Source organism: Anopheles aquasalis, chromosome 3 (assembly GCF_943734665.1).
Source record: "Anopheles aquasalis chromosome 3, idAnoAquaMG_Q_19, whole genome shotgun sequence".
NCBI classification, from domain to species: domain Eukaryota; kingdom Metazoa; phylum Arthropoda; class Insecta; order Diptera; family Culicidae; genus Anopheles; species Anopheles aquasalis.
This window is the reverse complement of record NC_064878.1, coordinates 33,276,596-33,299,711: the sequence shown is the minus strand read 5'-3', so window position 1 is coordinate 33,299,711 and position 23,116 is coordinate 33,276,596. Positions and strand designations below refer to the sequence as shown.

Below are 23,116 nucleotides of genomic sequence, written 5' to 3'. Positions count from 1 at the left end.
CACTTCCGACTGTCGGCACTTTCGAAATCACCCTCCGATCCGACTGCTCGGCTGTAACGCACCGATCGTAACGCACCGGCCTTCATTGGTTATGCAGCACATGCCGTCGTTGTCTGTACAATACTCGAAATTTCGAATGCAAGGCATGCCAGTTTGCCATTCAGAAGAAATAGGAAGAATTTCGTATCCTGTACGTGCCGCACGGAACCGGGACTTCTCCACGCGATAAAGAAGAAGGCAAACAGAGACAGAGACTGACCGGGATAGAGCAAGAGAGATACAGAGAGAGAGATGGCAAGAGAGAGTGAGCGAGATCTCAGCGAAGCCAGGGGAAGGAAGGAAAAGGCATGAATCCGGAGGAAACGAGATAGACTTCCACCCGAACCGATCCGACGATTCTTGCACAAACGCGAAACGCATGTGCGGTGCTTTCTTTTTGATCTGCACTTTTTCGTTTGGCGCTACAAATACGGCACCGGCAGCAAAACCGGTAAAATTCTACAACCTTTTTCGTTGACAATAACGCTTCCTTATACCATGCAGTCAGACCAACCACACGTATTCGAGGAACCTGAGAGGTGCCGGTACAACTGCTGCACCTCATAGTTTCTTCTGGACTTGCGGTGCAATACCGGCACTTGCATCAAACACGTGTTGTCCTTCGGCTGTCCTTTGGCTAGCTCAACCAATGGGAGCACGGCAACTTAATCTATGGCAGCCAATCACAGTCCGCTATTTCGTTCCTACTGTTTTGCATGTCGCAGAGATCGCTGCAGGATGCATCGCACTTTTCACTTTTGATGTTCGGATTTCAATAAAAGCGATATGTTCTTCGCCAATATTCGATTTTGATATTCAAGCGGCCCATACACGTATCCATTTTATCTATCAATGTTTTTATTGCAAAAATTGCGTCGAATTCTCGTCTTATTTTTATTGCTCGTCTGTGGGCAACATTGGCCTAGTCCTCAATGTTTCATCAATCAGGGCCACAGACGCATCGTGTCCGTCAATGTGGCCCACAGACGACGCCAATATTCACCTCCTCAATATATTTTCTGCTGTCTGAAAATCTTCATTTTTTTACAGGAGCTTCAATGTAGCTCACACACGATAAATATATTGGTGTCAATCAACTTGCATGCAAGCATTGATAAATAAAATCGAGCGTGTATGGACCGCTTTATTCAAAGCAGGTTGATGGTAAGATTAAATCATTAGTTGGTTTTTGGTCCTGCTATAGTAATTTGATCCCAAATTGATCCAAAAACCAAGAGAAAGAGAGAAAGAGAGAGAGAGAGAGAGAACGAGAGAGAGAGGGAGTGAAAGAGAAATGGAGAGAAGAGAGCAGGACATCGACCGCAACTTATAAAACAGGTGCCAAAACCAACTTCGATGAATATGCCTCAAAATTTGCGTGTTTATCCCTCTCAGCAGGACTGGTAAAGTCTGAATGCAAAGTGTAAAGACACAAATCATTGCATTACCAGCATACATGGCTTTTCCGCCAAATGAAAAATGAGTTTGGAAATGGAGAGCATAGCTTTCCAGTTAGCTACAAGAATTCAATTGGCACCGATCTTTAACATAAGATATCCGATCTAGCATTACCGTTAAATTGTTGTTTTAACGAAGATAACTTTCATTACTTGCACATTACCCAAATGGGGGATTTGTTATGAGTGAACCAATCAATTAATTATTTTTACTCTTCTTATTTTGGTCAGTATCTTCCTTCAACCTGCACGCGCTCAAGATAAAGATAAAAGATAAAACTCAAGATAAAACTCAAACTAATAGACGCGATCGATTCTACAATTTATCGTGCTAGAAACATTAATAGGATAAGTAAGATGGACCATGGGAAAAAACCATACCGTATACCCGTATAAAATCTGGTAAATCAGCTGGTTTACAATAAAAAATCTTCTTGGTTATTTCGCTTGGTCAAGAAATTATTAGTTTTTATAGTGAGAGTATTTGAATAGTTTGTGCCTCCCTTAAGGAATGTTGACGGCATTTTTCACATGAGTACCAATAATTGATTTCATTCGTATAGATCATACATAAACATAAACATGAATGCTTTATTTTATTTACCTTGGGGGGTTACGCACAGCATTTATTAATCCCTTTCCTTGTGCCTATCCATTAGGTGACCGTTGACCAATTCCCCAATGATTTAGCATAGTTACAACGGCCAACGGTACAAGCAGGGGCATACGGCCCATGGTAAACGTTTGCATGCAGCCTTCTCCCTTAGTAAAAGATTATTGTTTTTTGACCGGTTGTTTGACCGAATTAAGATATGGTCAATTAAGTTTATTTGCTTTATGGTCGACCTCATAGAGGTTTCCGGAATGGTTCCGGAATAAGTACGGAGACATGTTGGCCAGATCGTACCGTACTATCATTATATTGATTATATATATTATTTATACAGCCTGTGAGATGCTCACATGACATGAGATGATTCGTATGAGTTTCGTAGATTTTACATCTTAAAGTATGTAGGTCAGAAATATCTTATCGTTTATTTCTTAGTTTTAGGCTTACCCTAGTCAGCATAATGTTGTTATAATGAAACTTTTTATGAAGCAGTTGAAACATGAAATTAAAGAAGGTGATTATCATCCTTGACTTGCTGTTCAGCCTCAATTTTTCAAATGGATATACTATCTTTTATTATCAGATACTATGTTATTAAGATCTTTCTTTTTAATTATCAGCTTCTTAGCAAACATACAAAATAAACAAGTTCAGATCCTACCCCATTGAGAAATGCTGAGAGCCGAGCGCAAAATATATTTTTATTATCTACTACGATCTCGCCGATTTTGGATACATTGAAATGAAATATATTGCAATTAACAGCTGGTGTTTGATCAATTGCAATGGAATGTATTGTGGGTTGGAGGATGATTTATTGAACGTCAGTCATTTTGACGTTAGATTAATGCAGATACGCAATGATATTTTCATATTTTTATGGGTTTCATTTCCTCAGAAGACTTAACCCATAAAAATATTGCTACTGCATTTTTAAACTTTTGATATCTTAAAGTCGTTCAGTTACACCATTCACACAAGGGATGATGAAGACATTAAGATTGCTCCAACAAAACACGGCACGCGTCATCATAAATAGCTACAGTATAAAGGTGAAGCGAAGAGTCCTTCGTTTGACACAATTGATGTAAATATATTCATAAATCTTGAATATTTTTGGAGAATACCATGAATAGGTTCTTTTAACGGTAAGAGCGTACTAGCTGCATGATTTGCATATTTATTGAGTACATCCCGGTTGTGTTGAATGGCGGAGTGGAGGTGTTTCTTCATTCTTACACTCTGCGTTCGTGAATGGTGTCAATCGATGTCGATAATGACAAAAAATGCTCCAAGAAATGTTCTCTATTCTATGAATTTTATAATCTTATTAAAACCCATTCTTCATATTCCTTTTAAACAAGCCAACACTGAAAAGTTGAAACAATTGGCACCAGGCGGTGATGCTAGGAAATGCTTTGAATTTAAATACGTGTCACATCCCTTGGTTTTGCATAATGCGTATTGCAAAATGCAAAAAAGATTAATACATCAGCAAACCATATTTTAAAAATGTGGCCAGTTAGAAGGGTAAATGTTTTGGGTACATTGGCTTCATCGTTTAAAACCATTTTATGCAATGGAGAATGCAATTATGTATTTTCATAAACTGTGATCTGTAAAGCCCCCAAAGTTTAATCATCGCCTCTGCCGAATCCATAGAATCTGTGGTCAAAGCCTGAAAGAGGTGCAAGCCAGAACCAGAGCTCGCGATTGAACTTGGGCTAGTCTTATCGTTCGTGATCACAAACCTAAAGTTACCTTGATTAGTGGATTAGATTTCGCTCAAGAGGATGCTGTCAGGTACTTCGGCTTAATGATTGGCCGTGTTATATGCGAATCTTGCTTCGGTCGACGCATTGTATAACTTGCGAAAACTCAATCCATTCTACTGGGGATGGAGGTTAGGGTGGTCTTTGCGCATTATGTCCTTGAAGAACGTATGTAGCAGACGGCGTTGGCGTCAATGAATGACGGAGGGTTGCTCGGGATGCTCGGGATGCTGGCGGTCTGATGTGTTACGCATAGCGAATGTGTGATGTCTTTTTGCCACTCTCCAGAGCATTTTGAACTCAACTAGGTAAACCGCCCGGTTACAGGGCGATGCTAGAAAGCAGGATTATTTTGAATATCTTTATTTTTCTCATTTACTTAACATACAAAAATGCTCTTCCATGCCATTCTTATTTTATCTATGTTGTCACTGTTTTTGGATTTTATTCCTGAATCTCGAAATCAGTTACTTTACGATTGCTCGCAATTTTACCAGTGGACTAAAGGGCTGACAGTCGATAGCTACACAATTTTGCTATCTTTTTAGCCCACATTTAGCATCACGGCATAAACATTGCTGCTGGCGAATGCAGCGCTTGATAAGCCAACTCCCAGCCATGTGCTCTGATAGCTAAACGGCCCCGTTTCAGAGCCTCGTTCGAAGAAATGATTGTTTGAAATTATTCCTGTTCCATTTCTCGCCAACCAATCAAACATGTCCCTCCATTTCGTTTTAACCATTGCCATGTTGACTCATTTTCAATTCGTGTTCTAAAATTCCGAACGATTGCTCGCGATGTCACCGCAGGCAGGGCTCCCGTGAATCGATGTAAGATTAAGCCGTGATCAAATTGTTCAGCGGCCACCGTGGTGCAGTGATCGACCTTCAGCCAGGTTGTTTGTCATTGCCTCCAGGTCCAGGTCCAGTCACAAAGTATGGAACAGTAAAGCAGCCGCGTCCAGCATGCTTTGGCACGTGCACCGCGATACCGGAGAGGTGAACCATTTTCTAATCGTTTTCTCAATCGGCAGCCACTGCAACATGCTACTGCTGATAGCTATCTGGCCCACTTTTTTGGTTTTCAAAGAGCAACACGTCACTCTTAATCCCAACACATGCTGTAATGGCCCAAACCAACATTGATGAGCACTTTTTGTATCATTTGATTAGCTGTAATCTGTACGATCGGACGATAATCAAACAGTCCCGTACCATTTCCACCAAACGGGCAAAACCTGCCAATAATAATTTGCATTGTATGGTCTTTGGAAAAAGCACATGAAGCAACAGGACAATCTTTGATTTCCTTTAGGTTGTGATTAAAGGAATGCAAGGATGGTCTCAAGCAACAGTAGCTTCTACCAGGTCCAGGTGTGAGGAAATGAAAATGGTCACCTGTGCTTTGGTTCAGCAGCCTTTGTTCGCACCATATGTTGCAATGATCGATCGCACTTTGTTATGTACGATGTCTACTATAGCTTTTACGTGGGAATTCAAAATCATTTTTAGCGGTGACATCATCGGACACAGAGGCAGAAGCGTTCTGATAGCACAGAAGTAATCACAGTCTGCCCATATCATTCCTCCTTAAGGGCCATTTTACGCTATGTCAGAGTTTTTCACGAATCTCATATCGGCCAGATCGAGTCTCTTGCAGTAAAATAATTTCCGTTCATTTTCGCGGTGCAAAATAATCGTTGGATACATTTTTTTGGTTTTCCATTTCACATGCACGTTTCTGAAAATCCAGGTTGCCTGCGTCATTCGGTATCTGGTTTCTCTACCAAAGCTCGCTTCACTCTTTCGCGGGCTCTTTGATCGCTAGACGACTCTAAAATCTCTAAAATCTCTCTCTAAAATCCTATACTTCTTAATAAAATTTGATATAGGAAAGGTTTTTGGATCGCTGGTAAATTTAGCTCGATGACTTCGTGTAGATTTAAAATGCATTGATTGAGAAATGATTCTTAGGCGAAATGATGATTGATGAATTGACGATCTGTGATTACTGATCTGTGTGCCAAAATGGGGATGAGTAGAAGATTATAGTTCACCCTCTTCCCAAGAGAACCCCTCTTGCAAGTAGCAAATTCTACATGACGCAGTCCTTCGATGATGGCCATGGAACTTCAGAGTCGTCAATTTACCTTGTTATCAGGAATCCGCAGCATAATTATTCTTACCTGTTGCGTTGCTCTGTTTTTTTTTGTAAGGGGAAAAGAACGGAACAAAACGGAACAGTGTACAGCTGCTAGTGCATTTGAATAAAATAAAAACATTCAATTGTTATTAACATTTGTGAAAACATATCGATTATTGTTAACAAAATTGGAAAATGCGGGCCAAAAGAGGCTCCTCTTTGAAACTTTTTTGTGAAGAAACTATCAACTTTATTTCTAGAATTGTCGGTTATATTTTGGGGTTTAAAACCTTTGACTATTTTTTAACGGCTGTTAAAAACTATGTTCATGGTTTCAAATTTACTAAGTAGTTTAGAAACGTGCCTACAAAAATGTACTTGTTTGCACGAAAGAAAACTGTGAAAAGTCCGTTGCGCGTTATCCGTTCAATCAACCGTCCTGGTTTAATCCTCGGTTTATTCTCCCGCTTTTTCATACCCTGTTGCACAGTCCTCCCGTCGATGGTTTAAACCAACCCCCCCCCCCCCCCCAACCACCCCCCGAGGGGCTTTAATCATCCGAGGGGCTAGAATTCAGTGTCGAATATGTTACGAAGATGAAAGGTTATATTGCTGTAACTAGATGTAAATGCTGATATTTTCCTAAACGTTTTATCCATTTTACTGTACTATTAGATGAAAGCTTAATTCCTCCATTTAAAAACTGATTTATGGATATCGAGATGTTACATGGGGTGCCGTTTGAATGTTGCTGTAGAAATGAAACATAATTTAATCTTATGCTGTACGCTATGTCATCGAGCAATGTGCTATTGTTTTGCAAGACCAAAAAACATGCCGAACATCTTAGTAGAAAAAAAATCATTTACAAATCAGGGCGTTAGGTGATAATTCAAAGGAAATTGATCATCATTTTGCAATTTCTAGTTGTAGTAAATTTTCGTTGTGAAATGTGTCTGCCCAAATTTGATTTTACGTTGGCTAATGTGCGATGACGATATTTAGATATATTTCTTAGTATGCGCTTCTTGAAAACACATTCCCTTTAATTACTCAGTGATTACGACAGAGAGCAATAAAAGGTAAAAACACAATACAGGGTGGCAACGTCGAAGTGATACACCAAAACTATGTCACAGAATTAAGAATAGATTTAAATTCTCGCTCCAATTAGTTGAATTCAAAACTTTCACCTTTGTTTTAGATTACGGCCCAAATACGCTATTGGAAACCATCACAGGCGGCACGCACGACTTCGTTCGGCATTTCCTCCCATATCTTTACCAAATGATTTTTAAAAAAGTCCAAACTCACATGATTTATGTTTCCTAGTTTTCCTAGCATGTATCCCCATATGCTGAAGGCCAGTGGCTTCAAATCTGGAGACGCTGCGGGGCATTCCGATGAGCTTATAAAACATGGCAAATTTTGCGCACATCGTGTCTGCACAATCAATTCCTTATGTGCTGGTGCTAAACCCTATTGGAAACAAAAATCATTTTCTCCGTATAGCATCTTCGCACTAGGAATCAAATTTACCTTGAAAACGATCTCCAAATATTGTTTACGTTAATTTTTACGCCGTTATCGACGAATAACAGGGGTAGATTCCCTTTTCGATGATATTTCTCCCCACACCGTCACAGCGAGGCATTTTGCTACCTCTCGACGAAAGTTAACAGTTTTTCGTCTGAAAAAAATATGCTGTGAGCAGCGTGCATCTTCAGGAGCATCCGCGATCTGGCAACCATATCGGCCATATTTTTGCTCGAAAACCCGTGCGGAATGCCTCTGCTTCTTCAAAGAACTATATTCAAGGTCCTTTTTAATTATTTTTGCAAGCAAGTATGCCTCATTTTCATATCACGTGCCATTTTTCATGCCGAGCATTCTGGATTTCTTCGTATACGCTCCTTGGCCGCCTTAATTATCACTGGAGTGCGTACAGTCCGTGTTTCTTCTCGGTTTTACGTTTCATCGATAACCGTACCATTATCTATGAATCGTTTGATGGCCCTGTGCACGAATTTTCTGGACAAATTCAGATGCGATAGCTTGATTCTTATCTGATGTTTGGTTATGGTTTGAAGATGTAACAATTTAAATTGTTTTCTACACGAATCCTTTTCCATTTTCTAGAAAACAAAACCCAAATTCAGCAGTAAACAGAACACTCTTTCAATTAGTAAACACATATCTGATCTTTAGCTGTCATAGTTACTAGAGAGTGCACTAGAATGAGTGTATCATTTCGACGTTGTACGTACACCTCTATCGAGTTGCTTACTTTCAGCGTTTTGTAACAGAAATATAAACGGCTAAATAACCCATTAAATGTGCCAGAAACTTAAAAATATCTTTTGGTGGGGTAGGGGAAAGGAAAAGGTGCTATTACGGACCAAATACATCCCTTCTACTTTAAAAAATATTACCTAGCAAAACATGCTACGTGTCTGTTCAATAAGTTATTTACCATGCGCGGTTTCTTTATGCTGATATCGTAGCAAATATTACCACCTTATCTGTAACCAGTAAAGTGTTGTCATAAGGTTTTGTAGTCCGTTTTCATCTCATCACTGTCACCAACCTATTTTTCATCTAGAGAACACTAGTTCATCTGCTATACAATTGATAGCGAGCGAGGCATGCCAATTTGTCCAGATTCGGGTTTCTCAAACTAAATTCTAGATTATTTTTCAAGAACACTGGCGGCCTTGCAGAACAATCACACAGAGTTGTGTTATAAGTGAACGTCCTCCCAGGAGCGGCCACCACTTCCGACTGTCGGCACTTTCGAAATCACCCTCCGATCCGACTGCTCGGCTGTAACGCACCGATCGTAACGCACCGGCCTTCATTGGTTATGCAGCACATGCCGTCGTTGTCTGTACAATACTCGAAATTTCGAATGCAAGGCATGCCAGTTTGCCATTCAGAAGAAATAGGAAGAATTTCGTATCCTGTACGTGCCGCACGGAACCGGGACTTCTCCACGCGATAAAGAAGAAGGCAAACAGAGACAGAGACTGACCGGGATAGAGCAAGAGAGATACAGAGAGAGAGATGGCAAGAGAGAGTGAGCGAGATCTCAGCGAAGCCAGGGGAAGGAAGGAAAAGGCATGAATCCGGAGGAAACGAGATAGACTTCCACCCGAACCGATCCGACGATTCTTGCACAAACGCGAAACGCATGTGCGGTGCTTTCTTTTTGATCTGCACTTTTTCGTTTGGCGCTACAAATACGGCACCGGCAGCAAAACCGGTAAAATTCTACAACCTTTTTCGTTGACAATAACGCTTCCTTATACCATGCAGTCAGACCAACCACACGTATTCGAGGAACCTGAGAGGTGCCGGTACAACTGCTGCACCTCATAGTTTCTTCTGGACTTGCGGTGCAATACCGGCACTTGCATCAAACACGTGTTGTCCTTCGGCTGTCCTTTGGCTAGCTCAACCAATGGGAGCACGGCAACTTAATCTATGGCAGCCAATCACAGTCCGCTATTTCGTTCCTACTGTTTTGCATGTCGCAGAGATCGCTGCAGGATGCATCGCACTTTTCACTTTTGATGTTCGGATTTCAATAAAAGCGATATGTCCTACCAAGATTTTATTTTTCATTTAAGTTCAATTTTGTTTTAGTTAACCTTTTTTACTATATTTTACTGCGAGCGGTCTTGACCTGCCACAGAAGATTCCTTCTCCTGCAAACAGCTTTTAATGACAGGAATTAACATCTCTTTTAGGTGTAAGAGAAGATAACAATGTTTGAATTGATAAATTCTTAAGAAACCTCTTAGAAAGAAAGAAAGAGATATGGTTCATTTTTGAAGGATTAACTTTTCATAATTCAATGAAAATATTCTTTAAATTTACTTACTTACTTACTTATCCGGCGCTACAACCGACCAGTGGTCTTGGCCAGTCACAAAAGATTCCTCCACCGCTTGCGATCGAGCGCCGTCGTCCGCCAAGTCATTAGTCCTACTATTCTGGCATCACCGTCCATACCGTCGCTCTGTGGCGGATCATCATCAGCATCATCTACTACTAACACCAAAATCCACACCTTACTAACACTACCCGAACACCTTTTCAACTATCCTCAATAGTGAGTAAAAGTCAGTGGAGTTCTGACCATCAAGACAAACGCGTCGAGTTATATCAATCCACAAAGAGCTCCACAGCTCCATCTCGATTTGGACGTACCACATTCTTTAAAACTATAACTTAAAAAAACATAAACAGCTATGGCATCACATCAACACTACAGCCATGACCGGGAATGGCATATGCCAAAATGCATATTAAAATCGAAATGATTTAGATGGGGATATTTTTTTATCTGGTATTTAGTGCAAATCTTCTGATTGCTGTTTGAAACTGACGAGAACTATGTTCTTACATCTACAGCTGAACAAGACATCGGTTTATATTTGCAAGAAATTAAAGACTTGGTTTCAAGACACGAACATCCGGAATGGGTGGATGACATTCCCGATTACAATTGCTAAGAACACATTTCTAGCACACAACTCACATATTTAAATATCATACGAGTCTGGTCCGTCCGTTTTAGAAAGTTAAAGTAAAAAAAGGAAAACTTTACAAACAAAACATGCAACGAAAACCATTATCAATCTGGGCAAAATCACCAGGAACATTGTTGGACTCCCACCCATTTAACCACTCGTTTGTTTTCCGTTATCACCTCTTCATTAACACCGCCACGTGATAGTCTGGTGACTTTGGATTTTGCACCATTCCAAGCACACGACGTATCCCACACACCTACTGACTCCATCGAACACTAGAGTAAGGTGGGGCAAAAGTGCGACCTTAGTGGATTTTGATTTTTATTAAAAAAACGAATTAAGTTACAATTGAAACAAAAACATTGATTTATCCAACAACTATTTACCTCTCTACTCTAAAAGTATCAGCTCAATCAAGTGACATTTTAATGGTTAAAATTCATAATTCCCAGGCAACCTTCGAATCCAGTTTCCAATCCACCAGTGGGGCAAAAATGCGAATGTCGTGGGGCAAAAGTGCGATCCTTTAAAATGCAGCAGTTATTCACGAATTCATGTGTGCAGTTTCAGTGTTTTTCAATCTTTGCTCTTTCCTTGGTTCTTTGTGATTCATTGAACTATTTTTTTACGTTTAGTGGATCTGTTTCACTGTTTTTCTGTTTGCTCTTTAGACATCTCTTTAGATTTTAGATCTAATATTTCCTTGAATGGCGCGTTGATAATAACTTCAGATTGCTGGTCAGCATGTTAATTGGAAGCATAAAAAGATGTCCAATAGGCAATTGAAGATGTTGAATTTGGAGGAGCAGTAGAATTAGTTATCGAATGAATGTGGCATATGCGAATCAATATTCAATGGCTGGTTATCAGTTTTTGAAGTTTTCGTTATACAGGTGTCTGATTATTTGTTATTTTCACGAGTTCTGTCAATGAAAACAATGAATCAATAAAAAAAACAAATGTTTGATTTTTCTGATTCGCACTTTTGCCCCATTCGTGGCTCGCACTTTTGCCCCACTATGGATTTTAGCGCTTTACACCAAATAACTCAAGATTGGGAAAACGTATAAAAGTGTGTAACACTCCATTTGATAGTCATTGGTAGTAGCTACAAAAAGCACACTAACACTTTTACGAAAACTATTACTTTGTTTACCAAAACGCGTTTACCGCGCGTTAGAATATTACAATATTTAGACGAAAAACAAACTTTAGCACATTTCTCTGAGCACTCGCATTCTGCAAAGCAGTGTTTACGTGTGAAAGTGAGTTATTTAATGCTTTACTAATCCATGTATAAGTTGCAAATTTTACGGCACTCTGTGCTTAAAAAACCTCAAATCGCACTTTTACCCCACCTTACTCTACTTGCTTTCGTACATCAGTGTTACAAGATTTCCGCAAGATTTCAAATAGTTTACTCCTGGCCTTGCCGACCCAAGAACAGTGCTCCGGTTAATCCAAAAACCTCCACGAAGACAGGGTTGACACTGAGATCACACGGTAATGTTCGCTCGCAACTTTTTTCCACTCATGCTGCCAACGATCTGTCGACCTACACCTGACGTCCGCGCGAATTCTGTTCAGTGCATGGAGGCTTTCAATATCGCTAACAACGCCTGTCTGTATAATGAAGAGGGTACGCGTGAAATGGCGCGAGTTCCAGCGTTCTCAAGCTGCTGACAGAGACCAGCACTGCAGGGGCAAAAAGAATGGAAACGAATAGCAAGGTTCCTCGGACATTCGTCTCGGCTAATCGGCGATCCGCGCCGACCGTGTGACATACTGGGGTGGGTGGGTGACTGGCGAAAAGCCTATGCCTTTGCGCAACGGTTAGGTGCTTAGACACAGTCCGTCATAGAATTGAGAGGAACGATTTTAGGAGCAACGAGTATGTAAGATGCGGTGAACAATGTTACTAAAAAAATGTAGTCGTTTCAAACCAGTGTTATCGCGGTGCAAGTGCTTCGGCAATGCCACTCTCGCTCTGAGTCATCTCGAAAGAAGCACACAGTAGTAGTGTGCTACCGGAAAACCAAGATAGTGGGTTAGTGGGTGTGACTCTCAGTGGAAACCTCAAAGTAAAAATGCATTCACACTATGAAAGAGTATCTGTGATTCCTTTACACAGTTATTCGAACAAGCGCGGGTTGTTTCGCTTGGTTTCTCTTGATGTGAACGAAGACAAAGATACCTCATATTGAATTCAGTAAAAAGTGGGAGGAAATGAAAGGGAAATTATCACAATCCCAGAGAACATTTCGATTCACTAATCTGTGATTATTGCGTTTTTGGACTATTATTATAAGAATCGGAAATAGCTTGTTTTCCGTCGCTGATTGATATTAGTGAAGCAATTAATTTGAAAATCCTGCATCCATGCATTATTTCTATTTATCTATATTAACCATTTTACATTATTTTAAACACTATACTATACGCCCATAAGTATCTGTGAAGCCATATTTTCCCAAACACGTGTTGATTGAGAGGCTACTGCAGCCTGGATCGTAATCAGGAACATATTTGAATTGAATAAAATACTTTTTTTGTTATTCAATTGTCTTTTATCCGTAGGCGTTCATACGTGAAATGGGGTCATCTCAGCATAACGATCAACCAATCAGCCCTATGACTACTTCGTAACAGGGGGAAATTCTGCCTCCAGGCAACTTTTTCAATGAAGAACTTATTGCAGCAGCATTGGTAACCAGAACTCCCGTTCTTGCTCAAAACCAACGGTATTAATTATGAGCTAGTAATTTTATTCGCAATGTATTGTATAGCCCGAATGGGATATAATTTTATTGTGAATTACCCAAAGTACTTCATTATTCATTGGCATTGTGGTGTATAATTTAATTGCCCAGAAATTTGAATGAAGCAGAGTTTTGTTGCTTAAACGGCGACGTAGAACGTTGCGTGCATCGTTATTGGTTATTTTATTGAATGAATATGGATTAATATTCGTTATAAGAATCATTCCGATGCCTAGCGATGATGCTACTACACGCGACGTAACGTTGAAGCTGCAACCCAAAAGAAAATCGTCAGGTGCCGAACCACGGGATGGTTTATGTTGTTTTCCAGATGTCTATCCAAAGATTGTAACCTCCATTCTAACTTTCACTAAGCCGCGGATAAGCAATGATTTAAGATTGCTGACCGACTAGGTGGACAGGTGGCTTCCCCCCATAGAACTTTAGTGGTATCAATAGTCTAAGATAGTTAGTAAGTCATTAAGTCATTAAGTTAGCGTCCGTTAGGCTCGTCCGTCATCACTTATGTTAAAAAAACTCAATTTGCTCAGTCAGACTAGATCAAGCATGACTAGATTAATTAAAAATTAAAAAATGTTTTTTAGTTTTTTGCTTCTGTTAAATTGTTATTCACAAAACAACTGAGTTATATTTATTACTATTCAATATGAGTTTCAATGTGTATGACTGGATTTTCCACCATATGACTGACGCAACAGTTTGCTATTATTGTAACTCAGTACAGACAGAATCCAAATTGCTGCGAACCATCTCGAAAGAAGCACACAGCAGCAGGGTGAGAACGAGGTTTAGTGGGTGCGAGTCCCACACTGTTCCTAAGGGGATTCCTCAGGTTCTTACATTAGTATTCCACCTAGTTTAATAAGGCGTGAAAAAAAAACATGATCCAATTAAGGTGTATAGCATGTAAAATAAGTATATCGAAAATAAATTAGCAGGATAAATGTTTAACCTTTTTAGTTGTTGTTGTGTTTTCTTTTTTATGTTAAAAACATAACATTTCCATTTCTACATTTCCATAAAGTGATTAATTATGTCACATATAAAATTCTGATTCTGTATTCCAGTTTAATTCGGGACAGAAATAAGTTCGTATAAACCATATTTTTTCTTTGCTTCTCAATGATTCACTCCTGATTGAGAGTATGAAAAAACTACCTGTTGTTCCAACATCCAATGCGACTCAATGAATATGCAAATCACACAAAGCTAAAGAGTCTTTGGTTTCTAGTGTGAAAAGAGTGTCTTCAAGATGTTCGCTGAAAATACCATGAAGATTAATGAAAATATATTCAACGTTTGCGTCTATTTAGATTCCCTCCAATCAACTTTTTGAATTATCTTTTAGTCATTTGAATTTTAGAGGATGACGCGTGTCCTGTTGTGATTGTAGGAATAATCCTAATGTCTTTATCATGTCCTTGATGAAAGGCCTCGTAGTTGCTCTTATCCAATTCCGTTGAAAATTCGCTGTAACGCGGCCTTTGCAAAGCGCCCTTGTGTTTGAAAGTTGAAAACAATGTTGCTATTGAGGCCGTGAATCTAAAATAAAGTTTTCAAACTCGCCAAATGACAGTCAAAGAAATTTTCTTTCCAGTGAAAGTCGCCATGCACCTTAAACCTTATGAACCCTTTTTGAAGTTTGTGATTACTACATGGTATCGAATACCTACATGGGCTGAAGAATGAGGTGAAAAAAGGATCTATCCTAAATCAAGCGATTCAGAAATATATAATCATCCAAACATTTCTCCTGTTATAACGAAACATGAACAGTTCGGTCACAATAGCTCTAAGGCATAAGTTCCTTAGTAAACTCGACTAGTTGTTCATAATAACTTACAATCTGCTCATTCAGAGTTTTTAGAGAGGCTTCAGCATCAGGTTCGTTTTCTTCATCTCGCTCCGTGGCGTTCATGGGCAAAGGCCATATTGCTCAAAGTTTGCGGGGTAAATAGCTTCTCATCGGGACCTTCACTTAGCACGTTGCCAATGCACTCGCCAGATTACTTCTGACTAAGGCTAGCGGAGAAGTCGCTAATAAATTAGACGTCTCCTGGGTCGTGATGCTGTATTTCGCAAATTGACGCAATGGGTAACGATTTTAGTTATGTCGATTGCATTATCAAAACCCGAATCCAAAAAACCTTTCAATTCAGAATGGAACACAGCAATTTGATTTTTTTAAGAAACTAGCGTCTAGTCGAATGTTCAGAAAAATGCATACATTTAAAAGTTTTGATGCCGGCCTAATCGACTGGACTGGTACCGTGAAATTAGATGCAAATCGACATGTCCATATAATAAATGGCCAGCTTCCGGCATTGCTGTTCAGTTTAGGGGACAGAGCTATAGCAATAGCAACGATCAAATAACTTTAAGATAGTAGCTGATTTGCCAAGATGCTACTGCCCAATACTGGAAAAATGAAGAAGATTCATTTATCATGAAGGCTTATCTCAACGCAGCGTGCAAGAATTTATTCACGACACACAACAAATATTTCATCCTGTACAAATTGTGTCTTTTGCCTTTCCAAAGAAAATTCATCAATTATTTGCTGATTTTCACCCTAAGAAATATCGGGGGTTTTCCGACCCCTTGTGTATATAGTTATATGCCTTACTTTGATGACTTTTCCTGTGTGGCAAACATATGGCTGTGACATGTGGATAGTATATTTTTTAACTAGCTTAGACTTTATAGTAATTTCCTGAGCCAATACTTATCGCATCCGTGTGGATGTGGTTGACCTTAAATCACCTATTCTAGCAAGAAGGTTTGTTATTTTCGATCAGGTATTGTTCCATTAAAAAAAGGAAATGCTGTAATTAAAATGATACCTAACATTCAAACAAACAGTGCAAGATTACGAGGGTAAGATCCTAACGTAAACTAAAATAAAGTAATTTCTTTTTCAAGAACAAATTGAACGCACATTCTACCTTCAACACGCCATCGTCAAAAATGATTACAGTAAATCGAAAATATATTGCTGAAAAATTCTTACATATGTTGAAGGCTAGACCATTGAACAAGACGGACAGTGTTGCATCGACAATATGCTTAAATCGAGAGATATAGGTCTTGTCATAAGGCATATCGATATCATATGTACCGTATAAATTATGTATCATTCATTCTACAAAGGGGCACTCTCTACACTCCTTCCAGTTAGTATAGGACCACCTGTGTTTTTCGTAGTTTCTCACTACTGATAACAGTAATAATTTCAACCCGTATCATTATTGATTGGTATTGGTGAGATATGTTTACAGTGTGAGTTTCGTATTTTTACGTGCATATTCCGCACAGATACACGCATTTGGTGTTTTCGACCTGTCAAGTTAGTATAAGACCATTTCCATTTTTCTTCAAAACCAATTCTATTTTTGATTGTAAAAAATAGCCGCAGTTTGCAAATAATACAATCAATAAAGAGTTACTTTTCCGCTGCGATTTGCAACCAGGAGAATGCGATTTGGCCTACTTTTCACCCTTTTTTTCAGCGCCTCCTGCTTTAAGTCTTCCCTTGCCTTAAGAATTGCACTTTTGAGCTCATCAACTGAGGAAAACTACTTCCCTTAGCGTAAATCTTATCTACAAGGATTCCCCAGATGATTTTACACTTGATTTGAATCTAAAGAACGAGCATACCAATCGAGCAAATCAATTTTAAGATCCTTCATCCACTGTGTCGCGGGTGGATGGCGGCACTATTCGGTTGATAAATATTTTTTTCGACCGATTGGTGAACAAAGATGGGACTGAACAGCCTTCCAAAACCTTAATACAATCTTTGCACTTCATTTTGAACGACGTGAAAGCCTGCATGAGCTTGGGCATGCTCATATATGCTCAAGAAATTTAGTTAAAATGGAAGTGGGTGATCTGTTTACTAAAATATATGTTTAAAAACTTTCAGGCAATTTTCAGTGACCAAAAGAAGTTTAATTTAGCTGGTCTAGATAGATTCATCGGTTATTGGCGCGATTTGAGGAAAGACGAGCAATTTTTTCCACCAGCAACTTTGGTGGAGGCTCCTGTATGGTTTGGTTAGGACTTTACGCTGCTGGAAAGCTCATGCAGGCTTTCACGTCGTTCAAAATGAAGTGCAAAGATTGTATTAAGGTTTTGGAAGGCTGTTCAGTCCCATCTTTGATCACCAATCGGTCGAAAAAAATATTTATCAACCGAATAGTGCCGCCATCCACCCGCGACACAGTGGATGAAGGATCTTAAAATTGATTTGCTCGATTGGTATGCTCGTTCTTTAGATTCAAATCAAGTGTAAAATCATCTGGGGAATCCTTGTAGATAAGATTTACGCTAAGGGAAGTAGTTTTCCTCAGTTGATGAGCTCAAAAGTGCAATTCTTAAGGCAAGGGAAGACTTAAAGCAGGAGGCGCTGAAAAAAAGGGTGAAAAGTATGCCAAATCGCATTCTCCTGGTTGCAAATCGCAGCGGAAAAGTAACTCTTTATTGATTGTATTATTTGCAAACTGCGGCTATTTTTTTACAATCAAAAATAGAATTGGTTTTGAAGAAAAATTGAAATGGTCTTATACTAACTTGACAGGTCGAAAACACCAAATGCGTGTATCTGTGTGGAATATGCACGTAAAAATACGAAACTCACACTGTAAACATATCTCACCAATACCAATCAATAATGATACGGGTTGAAATTATTACTGTTATCAGTAGTGAGAAACTACGAAAACACAGGTGGTCCTATACTAACTGGAAGGAGTGTATAATCGTAAATCATCCATGGTACTAGGAATAATCCTCCCTTTAATGTGTCACAATCCATTTTCAGCGGTGATGAACCTGACCCAAATCCAAATTAGACCGATTCTTTCGGAACAAGACTTTTATTACAGAAGATCACGACATACTTTCAATGCGCATCGGAACGGCAGTGGCACACAGGGAAGAAACAAAGAATGTTGCGATGATGTAGGAGACACGTGTTGCTGTTTCCGGCAAGCACCTAATATAATTTCAATGTTCAGATTAATTGCGTGTTACCGATGATTAAATAATTTCTAGCTTGGGTGATAGTTTTTTTTTAGCATTTAAACGTCCTATTAACCATCTTATATAGTAATAAAGCCAGGGATTGAATTAGGCGATTTGATGACGTCCCTGGTTAGTTGTTGTATGAACGACAATTCGTCTTCTACGGCAAATTATTAAGCCTGGGATAGACGAAGCGTAAACTCTAGTTTCATCAGCCTATCATCAAAAAAATACAAATCGCGGTTTGCTTGAAAGATTATCAGTTTATCTAGGTAGCCTCATCAAGTTTTTGTTGAATTTCTTATTTTTCGATTTTGGGCAGATTTTTGAAGTTAAAGAAGTGATGCTTTTTGCAATTTTGCAAACAAAACAAAGTTTTACGTAATTGTTTAAAAAAAAGAATCAACACTTTTATTCAAATCTCAACGGGGCTACCTGGCAAAAAGTGTACAGATTATGTGTTAAAAATTTCAAACCAATCGGTCCAGTAGTTTTTACGGTACGATGGGCATCGACTTTGAAAACGTTGGTTTTGGGAAACGCTCTTCAAAGTAGCGAGCTGCATGGAGTCTTGTATGAAACGCGCATTTTCAAACAATTGTTTCTTTGTCATTTTTTCTTCCGTTGATTCAAATTTTTTACAGAAAACTCTTGAAAGGATCAGCTTTCAGGGAAAAATGTTAAAAATATTTTTTTTTTTAACATATATAAGGACGGACGAGCCGTATGTTTAATGTTAAAAATATGTGTAACAAAAAAAATTAAATACCGAAGCCCTTTAACCCAGCGGCCAGAGCAATTGAATTTTAAAGTTGCAATACGTCTGGATTTGTTAAAAAAAAGCATGCAAATGCATTTGCAGAATTCCAGGAAATGCAGAAGCTTTTCATTAGTAAATATAACGCTAACTAGCAGCTGCCGTAGAAGACGAAGACGACCAATTGTAAGATGAAGGGCAATTGTCGTTCCTACAACAACTAACCAGGGACGTCATCAAACCGCTTAATTCAATGCGTTCTGAGTCTAATTCAATCGTTCGCGAACATTTAGCAATGTAAGAATATTTTACATGGAAATAAATAGAAATGATTTATTTTAGAAATGTTATTAAGAAGATTTGTTACATCTGTTGTAAGTAATAGTTCTTAACATTTTGACTCATTTATAAGAGTTAGAAAGCTTTCGAGGTCATACGACAACTGCGAATGCCGTATAAAGGAATGTGGTCATCGCATTGGTCGCGGGGAATCATGGGAACTCCAGCACGCTCAGGCAACTGGCGAGGACAAGCAACAAGTGCAGGGAAAAAGGGAAAAACAAGTGGTAATTCCTTGGGTACATGGCGACCCACGCCCGTGTCCGTACTGACCTTTAGTCCCACTGCAAACCAAGGTAAATGGTTGCATAGCTTTGTACCAAAGTAATATGGTTTGAATAACGTAACTTCGAAAATATGTTCGCTTTAAATCTGAGTTTTCTGTTTTCTGCAAGGGTTTTGACGCTGCCAGCCACACTTTTAGTCATCACGAAATAAGACAGACTTCCATAATATACAATAGACAACCAAGCTGTAGTAAATTATGGAAGTGCCACAAAGTTCCTGGTGGCCTATGTCTGATTCGGACAGTGGTATTCCGTTTAGTTGAGGGCAAGGGAAAAAAGAAGTAAGCAAGTTCATCGACAGACCAGATTCAAGAACTGGCACAATCAAACAAACGGATTGAGAAAGCATTAAACAAAACTATTACCTTTGCTGAGCTTATTCTGAAACTTATAAGTTTGAAATTTATGAAATTTATACATTCCGGAACATAAATGATACTTTAAAGACTGCAAAGGCTTGCTAACTAAAAACTTTGTGTATCAAATAGCACATTTTGGGCAATTGCACTAAATACTCTAAGTAAATGGATCATGGAGTATTGATAATTTTGGATTGATGTATTTCAGCTGGACATTTCACACATCGACATAACTATTATCGGAGGTGTTTGAGTTTCGTAGGAATTGAGTTCAATGGTTTCATACATTACCTGCCCGAATGAACCGAGCGTTCATTCCAAAACTGTTTGGAACAGTGTTCCAAAAACTGGTTGTCCAAAGATTTACAACCATTATTTTATGTATACTTCCAGAACGGGCAAAATACAATCAATACGGAAGAATAGAGCCGATTAGTACAGGAATATTAACAATGAATTTTGTATAACGAAACGTTCTTTTACATAAAAAAGCCAACATTCTCGACTGAGTAGAGAGTTATATTTTCTAGATAATCTTTCTGGCTTCGTTCGGCGTGAGGGGCGATTTTTTTAAATCTGCATCTTTATTTTATTTAATTCGATTGATTTGAAAGATTGACAGGACAGGACAGGACATTTTAGAAAGTTTCAGCATTTAGGGGAAAAATGTAAAAATGAATTTACTTGGGAAAAATCCAGCCACCGACTACCAGCAGTACTTGAACAACGCAACAGGGGATGATCGATGGCGGGTTCAATGCAACGAAAACGGTGTTCGCGAAGATGTTCTATGTCGCAAACAGAGTTGACGACGGTAGGCATCCTCTATTACCCACAACAGCCACGTAGCAGAACGGTCTCCAGGAGCATGTGGTGACACAAAATCTCTCCGTATTCGCTTTAAGAGGCCGGACCTGATCGTTGATGCCTTGGTGGACAAAATAAAACAACTAGCTAAGGTTCGAGCACTTTGAATAAATTGTGCGGCATGGGTCAGCAGTGCAAAACCTATGCGTCACAATAAAGATAACCGAGATAAAGGCATACGGATGTGACCGAAATGGAGGCGACAGTTGGTCGCCAAGGAGTACGCTCGTGATAGCCATCGCGCCTTCTTATCGTCGCCTTACCACGAGCGACGCAATTTTGAGGCTTTTTCACCCTTCCAAATGCTATCAGAATTTTAAAGAAATTTCCTGCCCGAAAAATCGGCCTGGTGGCGATCTGAAAGAGGTACGCGAGCCACGTTATCACAGTCCAATGCGGTTCAATAAGGAGTGGAAATATCGCTTATTCCTACAATTTTGGTAATCAAATTACCAAATTCCCGCAAATTAAAATATGCGGGAAAGTAAATAAATGTATTTGGGAGGGGGAGGGGTGAGGGAGGAGGGGATCATACCCGTTCCGCACGAGATGCTTGAGTCCAAGACGAAAGTACTTAGCCGGTTGCACTAGGCACAGGTACACGAAGGAGCTAGAGCAGATAACGGATCTGACCGAACAGGCGAGCATCGTGAACGAACTCGGAGGTCTGATAGAGCAGTGCCTGCTGATGGCCGCTAGAGATGTGGCAAGGATGTGCAAAACAGCAAGTGGGCCTAAAGGACTAATGGGGACATTATTATCAGCCGTTGAAGCACATGTTTTCTTTTCGTTTCGTTCTTTCGTTTCTCTTGTATAATAAATTCTCAAAAACTTAAACTCTACAGTGTATCTCGGCCCTGATTAGGGTCCAAACGCAAAAAACACAGATACATGGACAAATTCACGAAACGGAGAGAATTGTAGCCCACCGTGCCTCAATCTGCGTCCACACGACACACGAATAGGTTCGCGACGATTTTGCTCAGGGGACGTCCTCCTCAACACCCGATCGTCCTTATCGTCCTATCCCGTCCTGCTATAGCAGCCTATAAAAATCCTTAGCATTCTATAAGGATGCTATAAGATTATCTTTTATTTCGTCTTGGCATCAAAAGTTTTTGCGCAGTGTGGAAACAATCTAACTAACTCATCACAAGTAAGCTTTATAACTGCTCTTCATGAGTTTTATACGACAACCCATGTCCCCTTTATTTCCTGCTTGTTTGTGGGCGAAAACTCGGCTCGGCGGTGTTTTGTTTTGAAACGTTCTGAAGTGAAAAAGTGGAAGAAGAGTTTCCTTTTTCGGGAAACTCTTATAATTGAAAGTGTGCAGCTGGGTTTTGGAGTTTTCGAATATATACTTCTCCAAGTACGGGCGTTCATCGTGTGTCCCATCAAACCAAATTCCATTAATCCTCTTACAAAAATGATCTTGTGAAAAAACCAAAATACGCTCGTACTTATCAATGACCGTCGTATTGACCGTGACCGTGATAGGCCCGGTCTGAACTGCGAAATGTTGCCCGACAAACTTACCCGAAAATCGGATCTTCATACTTGTTCTTCTGTTATATTTTACAAATCTCCCAAAGTGGAATTCTAGCTAGTCGCATAGTTCACACTATCATCCTTTAAACATGTAAAATTTTCAAATATATTTCTATAAAAGCAGCAGGTCGAATACGTGACTGAAACCAATAGCCGTTGTTCGTTTGAAACAGGAGTTTGTTGTGTATTTTATGTACGTATTGTTTATATCATGCACCAATTGTTTTAAAAGCTGACCGATTTTTTTCTTTTGCAGTTTTCACCCCGATTTGTAAAAGTGTGTTAAGAATATGTATTACTGTAGAGGCTATAAGTACTTCCAAAGGAACCACGCGTTACAAGTGCGATCCTTGAGCGTATCACTTCATAGTTTTGAAGGCCTACCTGCTGGATTCTCAACCAACACACCTCCCAAAGATGCTCGAGTGGTAATTTGTGGAGGCGGTATTATGGGAGCAGCTGTAGCATATCAGCTGGCACAGCGTGGTTGGGGGCCTCATACTGTCCTTATTGAAAGGGGGCGAATAGGAGAAGGCAATCCACGCCACTTTAGTGGATTGCTGGGCGAACTGAAACCGTCCCACTCGCAAGTG

At 39.5% G+C, this 23,116-nt stretch overlaps 1 protein-coding gene across 3 annotated transcripts in view; it reads left to right on the top strand.

The window, feature by feature from the left end:
- Positions 1–22,237: 22,237 nt before the first annotated feature.
- LOC126576183 (pyruvate dehydrogenase phosphatase regulatory subunit, mitochondrial) overlaps positions 22,238–23,116 on the top strand; it is a 4,007-nt gene continuing 3,128 nt past the window's right edge. The window contains exons 1-3 of one of the 3 annotated variants that reach the window (XM_050237350.1): positions 22,238–22,344; positions 22,648–22,716; positions 22,780–23,116. The exon at positions 22,780–23,116 is cut by the window's right edge and continues 143 nt beyond it. In XM_050237350.1, coding sequence (XP_050093307.1) covers positions 22,814–23,116 — 303 coding nt within the window. In that variant the 5' untranslated portion in view covers positions 22,238–22,344; positions 22,648–22,716; positions 22,780–22,813. Of the gene's footprint in view, positions 22,345–22,567; positions 22,717–22,779 lie in introns of all 3 variants that reach the window. The other 2 variants (XM_050237351.1, XM_050237349.1) reach the window with 2 other exon arrangements.